This window comes from Tursiops truncatus, chromosome 8 (genome assembly GCF_011762595.2).
Source record: "Tursiops truncatus isolate mTurTru1 chromosome 8, mTurTru1.mat.Y, whole genome shotgun sequence".
In the NCBI taxonomy this organism is placed as follows: domain Eukaryota; kingdom Metazoa; phylum Chordata; class Mammalia; order Artiodactyla; family Delphinidae; genus Tursiops; species Tursiops truncatus.
Genome location: NC_047041.1, coordinates 39024976 through 39033752, shown reverse-complemented (window position 1 = coordinate 39033752; position 8777 = coordinate 39024976). Strand labels below are relative to the sequence as shown.

Below are 8777 nucleotides of genomic sequence, written 5' to 3'. Positions count from 1 at the left end.
GATGCCTGAGGCTCTCAACTTGAGCTGAGCCACAGGTTTTCAGGTTCATCCCGACGAGTCCACAGCCGGTTCCTGAGTGGCGTCGGGCCTGGGCTCCTGGGTGGGTGACGGCTGTGGGGGATCATGGGGTACTTGTTTTTTTTTCTCTTTCTACTCTCTCCCATTACGAGAACTACCCAGGGCAGAGTGGGAAACAGGGCACGACAGACATCAAGGGAAAAGCCAGCCTTCTCATTCCGGTAACGGGGACCAGCTTTGGATGTGGAAGACTCAAGGTGGCTCACGCCTGGGCATGCTCCCTGGCTGTGAGATGCCAGCAAGGCCACCGGGCGCCCGGCTGCCTCAGCCTTGGGCTCAGGCTGGGTTTGAGATGGGTTGAGGCTGGTGGAGGCGGACCACTGCTCTAGGGGAAAGGACTCTGGCCACAGGGAACTGGGGAGGAGGCCAGATGCTTGAGGAGCTGTGGGCCTTGTGTGGACCTTTCAGAGGGGCCGGAGTTAGCGTTAGGGTTGGCACTCTATGGGGTAAGGATTGCATTTGTCACACTATCCAGTCCCACTGCGCCTTTGGCCCCATGTAGAATCTGGTTACGGAGCCTTTGTTCAGTTACTCAAGACCAAAGCTCTGAATTCGCAGCCCATATGTCACTGAGTTAGAAAGTCTGCCTCTGAGTGGAGACGGGCCAGGGAAAGTTCCCCCAGGGAAAGCTGGAACCGTCCTACCCGTGACCCACCTCCACCTTGGGGCTGATCTCTTCCCCTCCCTGGCCTCAGTTTCTGCATCTGTAGGTGGTTAGGGGTGAGTGTCAGACCTCACTGGATAGTTTATGACGCTGCCTCAGATAAAGGTTCTAGAAGCAGCCGAAGTATCATGGTCGCTTGAGGGAGGCTTGAAGCCCATGCCTGCTCCCAGGGATGACGGAGGGCGTGGAGCGAGGTGTCCTCTCCGTCACAGGCGGAGCTCCCCTCTGCGGCAGGCCATGGGGTGTTGGTGGCAGCTCCTGCTGGGGCTGTGGGCAGTCCCACCCACGTGGGCTGGGCGCGAGCTGCTCAACATCTGCATGAACGCCAAGCCCCACAAGCCAGCGCCCAGCCCGGAGGCCAAGCTCTACGAGGAGGTATGGAAGCCGGAACTGGCACGGGGTGCAGGGTGGGTGGAGGCTTCTTAGATCAGGGAAGGGACACAAAGGCCAAGACGGCTTCTGAATCCCTATCCATTTGACTCGTTTGGTTCCCTAGGCTGGGTTTTGGCAAAGGCCACTGGAGTGGGGGGGCTAATTGCCAAATGATTTACTATTTTCATCCCTGAGCTGCACGGCCACTCAAGGAGCAGGGGCAGGTGATGATCCTGGAGACTCATAGATATTCAGCCTAGATTCCAACAAGCAAGTTCCCCTCCTCTGCCCTCCCACCAGGAGGCCCTGGAAAAAAATAAGACTTAAGGGACCGCTCCCCAAGTCCCTAAAGGCAATTGACAGGAATGAGGGAGGAGGGGCATGGCTGGCATGTACCTATGAGCCCTTCTCAGCTGCAGGTGCCCTGCCCCAGTGCAACCCCACATTCCCCTGGGTCTTGGGGACAACCCTGCTACTGCCCCCCCAGGATCTGAGACCTTGAAAGCCCCATTCCTAGGGGACTCACAGTCTGTTGCGCGGAGGCCAGTGTGCAGGTGCCCTTTGGGTGTGAATATTGACAATTTATCAGCATTCCTTCTATCCAGCGGTCGCTGGCCTAAAGGCATCCCACTTGCCGGGTCCTTTTCTAGGGGACATTTTTACCTTTCTGGCCCAGATGCTCATCAACCCTCTGCCCCTACTCTCCATGCCTTTTGCCTCTTCATCCACCTTCAGTGCATCCCCTGGAAGGACAGTGCCTGCTGCACGGCCAACACGAGCTGGGAAGCCCACCTGGACGTGTCCCTGCTCTACAACTTCAGCTTGGTTCACTGCGGATTGATGATGCCGGACTGTCAGAAGCACTTCCTGCAGGCCATCTGCTTCTACGAGTGCTCCCCCAACCTGGGGCCTTGGATCCGGCGGGTGGGAAGAAGTGGGCGGGGGTGGGTGGGCAGGAGACATGTCCAACAATGCCCTGTTCGTAAGAGCCTGAGCTGCAGGATGCTAGCAGGAACAGGAGATGCTGTCCCACCTACGGACAAGAGCAGAGTCAGAAGCCGCTGTGGGGGACACAGATGGAGAGGAAGTCACCTCTGGCCCTAGAGAATGGCATGCATGCAGAGTGGTCACAGGAGAGCAGCAGGATGGAGGGACAGTTTGAGTCACATCTTCTGTTTGTAGGAACAGGGCTGTGTACAAACTATTTAACCCAGCCTCAGTATTCTCATTTGTAAAATGATATTTAGTGACGTCATAAGAGAATATGTTCCGATGGTACCTGACCCAAGTTCCATTGCAGCTACTGATAGTCCTCAAATGGGTGCTCGTATAATTCTCGTCTCTTGCTATGCCCGCACTCAGCTGGACCCGCGTGGGCAGGCGGAGCGGATTCTGGACGCGCCCCTGTGCCGGGAGGACTGTGAACAGTGGTGGGCTGACTGCCGCACATCCTACACCTGCAAATCCAACTGGCACGGCGGCTGGACCTGGAGTCGGGGTGAGTGATGCTAAGCGGGGCCCGGGAGGGCAGGCGCAAGCCCTCTTCTCCCCCGGGGCAAATGATGGGGATGTGAGGACAGGAGTGGGTAAGTTGTCCGTGCCTGGATCTCCCCTCAGGGAAGCCCCGCTGCCCTGCCAGGGCCCTCTGCCGCCCTTTCCTGCATTACTTCCCCACCCCGGCTGACCTATGTGAGAAGATCTGGAGCAACTCCTTCAAGGCAAGCCCGGAGCATAGGACCAGCGGGCGGTGTCTGCAGAAGTGGTTCAAGCCTGCCGGGGGCAACCCCAATGTGGCTGTGGCCCACCTCTTCGCCAGCCCTGCCTCGCCCTGGGGGCTCTCTGACACGCTCCTGGCTTTCTCTCTGTTCCTGCTGCTTCTTTCCCGAGAGCTGCTCCTCCTTGCACACACTCCTGTGCTCCCCCAGCTGTGGGCCAGGCCCGGCCACGGCAGCCTCCTTCCTTAGGACCTTCCTGAAACGAGCAGCACGGGCTGGGGGCTTGTGCCTGAGCCTCCCAGGTTCGGTTCTGCTCTGCTGCACCTTCCTGGTCTGGAAGGCAGCTGGGGGCTGGGAAGCCACAGGTGACCATCCCCTCCTGTCTTAAGGATGGGGGACTCTGAGGTGGGACTGAAGGCCCTTCTCATCCAGTGCACACCCACCCCCTACCCAGTAGAGCTGATGGTGACTGCCCTGGCCTCCCCTCCCACGATGGTGTCTCCAACAACAGAGCAGTCGACCTTTCCTTCTGCCTGACCCACTCTGTCCTAGCTCTATGGTCAGGGGTTGGGCTGCAAGAAGCAGAGCCGGTTTGCCCTCTGCACTGAAATCTCCTAGTTGGTTGTTACTTTCCTAATGATGATAAACGTCTTAACATATGCCAGGCCCTCTCTTACATCCTCACAACAGCTCTCTGGTGGGAGTGCTTTCAACACTCCCTTTTCTTCAATAAGCAACACACCATAAAAAAGACCCAAAGCCGGGACAGCCGTGGTGCCACCCAGACCATCGGCTTTGTTTTGGGCACCAAGATTGAAGCAGCTGTCTCAGGTGCTTTCGGCTTCCCCTCTTCTTTTTAACTCCGGAACCGCAACATGCTGGTCTGAAATGCTGGAAACTTAAGTTCTAATGTCTTTATACCACTTTCTGTATGACTTTTGGCAAGTCCTTTGACCTTCATTTAAGACTGTCGTGGTTTCCCTCTGCTGGAGGAATGAGAAAGTTTGGACCAGATGATTTTAACTTACGAAAAGAAAAGGAAAAAGGCAGTGCGGTTGTTTTTTGGGATACAGACTGTGCTTCTCGGGCAGTGCCGTGTCCTAAAGACTGAGGGAGAAGAGGCAGAACTGAACCCGAGAAGGGACATCAAGACAGCCTTCACATCCTGCTTGTAAGTGGACCGACAGCTGATGCACCCACTCAGAACCTTCTGGAGCCTGAAGCCCAGCAGCGTCCCAGCATAGATGGTGCCTTCCCACAACCTTTTCTTTGTCAAAGAGAGGCTTCTAATATGTCTGCAGTTGAGTTAGAAAAGGCAACCAAGGTCACCCCCGTCCCTCCCACACTTACCTTGAACATGCTCATTCACTGCGTAAAGCCCAAGCCTGTTACACGCAGGACACGCGAGATCTAAAACTTATGAAGAGAGTCCAGTAAGTGAGGTGCTCAGAGTCTCGAAAGGGAAGCAGACAGCAGCAGTGGTGACAAAGCACTTCAGTCTGCAGGAACGCCTGGGCCGGGGTGGGGTAGGAAGGCCTCACAAAAAGGGTGAGGCTTGAGCCTGGGTGAAGGAGGGTCACTTCACTGAGAACAGGGAGGAAATGCGAGACAAAACCCAGCCGGGTCCCCAAGGCATGAACTGTACGAAGCAGGACCTTTCATTTTTCTTCAATCAATCAATTGTGGCTTCAAAAATATGTATAGGTAACATCTCTTGAGAGTTGAGGACTGAATGAAGTGTCTGAGAGTGTATCTTTGGTAATAAAGCTGAGAGTTTAATGAGGTTTTGTTTTTTAGTGTTTTTAGGTATAAATATAAAAATTAGTCAAAGTAGGGTTAAAGTTGAGACACACAAAGGAAGACTAGTTCTGGGAGCCCTAATAACTCTTACTATTTATTTATTTATTTGCGGTACGCGGGCGTCTCACTGTCGTGGCCTCTCCCGTTGCGGAGCACAGGCTCCGGACGCGCAGGCTCAGCGGCCATGGCTCACGGACCCAGCCTCTCCCGCGGCATGTGGGATCTTCCCGGACCGGGGCACGAACCCGTGTCCCCTGCATCGGCAGGCGGACTCTCAACCACTGCGCCACCAGGGGAGCCCTGTTACTATTTATTGATTACTCTGTGCCCGAGGCTCTGCTAAGCTCCTTACATGCGTTAGTTCATTTGATCCTCACAAAAGCCCCGAGAGGTACTCTTGCACCCCCATTTTTCAAATTAGGACAGAAGCATGTGGGTTTGAAACCAGGTAAGTGTGACCCCAGAGTCCCAGCTCGTAAGGCTTACACTGAACATCCTGGCAGGTTGTTGAGTGGGGCTGGGGCAGACGTGGGGAATGGAGGGAGGGAGGCTGGTTCCTGACAGGTCATGGTCAGGAAGGAGACTGATCTCTCTCCCCATATGTGGTTGTGAGGAGTGTTGAATTTCAAAAGTGGAGTGGAATCGTCAGATTTGCAGCTAGATTGTTTGCTTTAATCAGAGTATCCTTGCACTTGGTTAAAACACATAAGTCAAATGATCTCTAACACACACTGAGCCACAGAGCCGCAGCTGGCCCCTAGGCCCCAGGGCCCCTGCCCAGAGGCTCCCATGTCTAGCCACTGCCGGATCTAGCTATGAGAAAGTTACAAAAGGTGTCTTATCTTTCTGCCACACATTGAGACTATTTTTTTGCTCTCTGTTCTGTTAGTTTTTCAACTTAATCTTCCAATCTTTGTAATTTTGGAAATCCATTTTTAATTTCCAGGAAACTTTTTTTTAACTCCCGTGTTCTTCACAGCCTGCTGTTTTTTGGTTTTATGGCCGTAATATCTTCTCATATCTCACTGAAGATCTAGCTAGAATTTTTTTTATAAATTTATTTTATTTATTTATTTTTGGCCATGTTGGGTCTTTGTTGCTGCGCGCGAGCTTGAGGGGCAGGGGCTTCAGTAGTTGTGGCACACGGGCTCAGTAGTTGTGGCTCACGGGCTCTAGAGCGCAGGCTCAGTAGTTGTGGTGCACAGGCTTAGTTGCTCCGTGGCATGTGGGATCTTCCTGGACCAGGGATCGAACCCGTGTTCCCTGCATTGGCAGGCGGATTCTTACCCACTGCACCACCAGGGAAGCCCTAATTAGAATTTTTTTTAAAGCTTGTTTCTAGTCTCTGAATGTCCTGTTTTCTCCAAGGTCAATCTGTTTATCTTGATCTCCTATGTGCTGCTGGTTTTCTCTGTGTGTGGTGACCTTGGCTGTGTGTCCATATTTAAGAATGAGTCACTGGGTTGATTTTTCTTTCCAAGCAGTTTAGGTGTCCTCCATGGTTGTATATGTGGGTCTCCTTTCCCCCGACTAACAAAGCTGATGGGGAGTTCTGGGTACGTGGGGAGGGTTCGTTAACTGGAAAACTTTGCTTCCGAGTGTGGAAATGATGAAAACCCACCAAGTGAGAACGAGCAAAGCCTCTTTATTCAGAGCTTTCTATAGCAAAGGAGTCAGCCACCGTTACTTGCATTTTGGCAGAGACTCAAAGGAGGAAGTTTTAGAGTGGAAAAGAGAGAAGGTTTCAGGGGTGCCCTGATTAGAGGCTGTTGCCATGGGGAAGCTGGAGGTCGGCTAACAAAGCAGGTCCTGCGGTGATTGGTTACAGGTGCATATTTGGCTTTCTCTGATTGCCCCTCAGTTGAAAGGAGAGAGAAAAATCAAAGAAGCTGTTAGCTATTCATCAAGTCCTGGCTATGTGGAGCTGATTGTTAGAGGGATTACTGTTTGGCTTCCTGGGCTGTTTGTAAAGATAGTTGTGTAACTTCCTCTCACTCTGACTTATAGATAGTCGGCTGGCTTTCTGGGCTGATTACTGCGGATGATGGATTAGAATTCTATTTTTATATACATCTGGCCATTGTCCATTTGCAGTCTCAAGACTGAGTTGGCTGGAGCTAGGTTGGAGCGCAGATCCCCTCAAATACTGGAATAAGGATGGTTCTTTCTGGGGTGCCAGCGTCAGATACTTCATCATATGTACAACTGCAGCACTACCCAGATTTTAACTTAGAGAACGTCTTCCAGGATCCCCCAAACTCAGGGGTTAAAGTTAGGTTGCCTGAGCTCTAGATTTGGGCAGAGGTCACAGGAGGGAGCATGTAGTATTTCTCTCTCTGCTCCCACACCCGCCAACTCAGAGCCTCTCCGAGGTTCTGCCCCACAGGTCAGCTCCTTCTGCTGCAGCTGCTTCTTCCTCCTCTGGCAACCCCTGGTTCCCTTGGTGTGTTTTCCTGTGCTTCTCATCTTCTAAATATTTGTTGAAATCTCTTGTTCAGTGATGGTTTCCTTCGCACTCTCTTAGTAAGGGAACACTTAGAAATAAACAATCAGGGGATATGGGGATATATGTATGCATAGCTGATTCACTTTGTTGTACAGCAGAAACTAATACAACATTGTAAAGAAATTATACTCCAATAAAGATGTATTTAAAAAAAAAAGAAATAATCATTTTAGCGAGATCCCAGTTAGTCATTCCACCTTCGATAACCAGCAGCTGCAGATTTTTTAAAGATCGCATTGTTGTGTAATAAAGTAGATTAAAATTGGGGCCAGACTGAAGACAAGGAGGCTGAGGACAATGTGTAGGATGAATTTGCACGTGGGGAATGAAATAAGAAATGCAGGTGATAGGAACCTAATTGTGAGTTATGCTCTAGGAGGTATTATGTCAGGCTACAGGAGAGACAGTGGACCAGAAAGGTATAAGTTCAGGAACTATGAGGAAGATAGCACCTAGAGAAATTTGGGCCATACTTGTGTATACAGTGCCACAAAGCAGGTGTAAGATGAAATGTGGGAGAGAACTATCTCAAAGGAACCAACCATCTTGGATAATTTGACTGTGACACTCACGTTTATAAGAGGTCCTTTCCCTAGCCTAGGCTGCGCTAGGTCTTGGGTGGGAGGGGAGATGGCAGAGGGCATTCCTTCTACTGGATGCAACCCGGTCAGTCTTCCGCTATGGGAACATCAAACTCTATTCAAGTCCTTCCTCAGAGAATTCTGGGGAGTCCTAGGTAGCAGGTGAAAAACAAAACAAAATGGCCCTCTTTTGTATGCATCCCTTGCTTTAAGATTCCTTTCTGAGTAAATCTCCTCAGTAAGACCCCTTCCCCGAGTGCAGAAGTCCCTGCAGCCTGACATTCATGCCCTAAGATCTTGTTCCCAGACCAATCCTCTGCTGCCTGAAAAGGGTGACCACCCTTCCCATTCCTCTGCCACCATGTCCCTGCCCAGTCCTTTCCCCATCCAATCTCCGCTGACCCACTCCACAAAAATTACTGCTTCCTTGGGTACTCGCCAATGTCCCATTGCTTTTGCTATTGGGGGACCAAGATTTGGAGACTTTTCTGGTGTCCCAGGCTGGTGTCTTTCAAATTGGATCATATTTCCCAGCTCCAGCCCTTGAGACAGCTTGAGTACCCAGTCTCTTCTTGCATCCCAAGGAGGCTGTGTTCCTGCCAACAAAACCAATCACCCATTTTTCACTTTCCGTCCTTCCTTCTGTTCTGCTCAAGTCCATCCTCAGATTTACCATCCCCCAAAATCAGAAATCACTTTCAGTATTGCTTTTGCCACAAATGAACCACATAGAAAAATCTGGAGGAAAAGAAAGGCCTTCCCAGGGAGGAGGGACTGCTGATAGGCTTGGAGATGCTGGTGGGATGTCAGTACGGAGATGTCCATCAAATAATTGGCTTGGGGTGCACGAGAGAGGTCAGGGCTGGAGTCAAGCATTTTGGAATCACTTTCCTGGAAGTGTTACTTGGAGTCGTGGAAGTTGGTGAGTTCTAAGAAAAATGTAGAGAGGAAAACAGAACACTTGTGGAGTGTCTCTGGCATACCTGCAAGTTGGAAGATGACAGGTGAAATTGTTACCAAACTCAGGTCCAGCTGCTCACCACTTGAAAATCAATACCCGA

General features: G+C 51.4%; 1 protein-coding gene across 1 annotated transcript; it reads left to right on the top strand.

Annotated features, from left to right (window-relative positions):
- The first annotated feature begins 220 nt into the window (after positions 1-220).
- On the top strand, positions 221-4526 carry IZUMO1R (IZUMO1 receptor, JUNO). Its single transcript, XM_073807924.1, has 5 exons — positions 221-1117; positions 1850-2062; positions 2199-2201; positions 2477-2612; positions 2732-4526. The coding sequence occupies exons 1-5, from the start codon at positions 827-829 to the stop codon at positions 3076-3078; spliced, it is 990 nt and encodes a 329-aa protein (XP_073664025.1). The 5' UTR covers positions 221-826; the 3' UTR covers positions 3079-4526.
- Positions 4527-8777: the final 4251 nt, after the last annotated feature.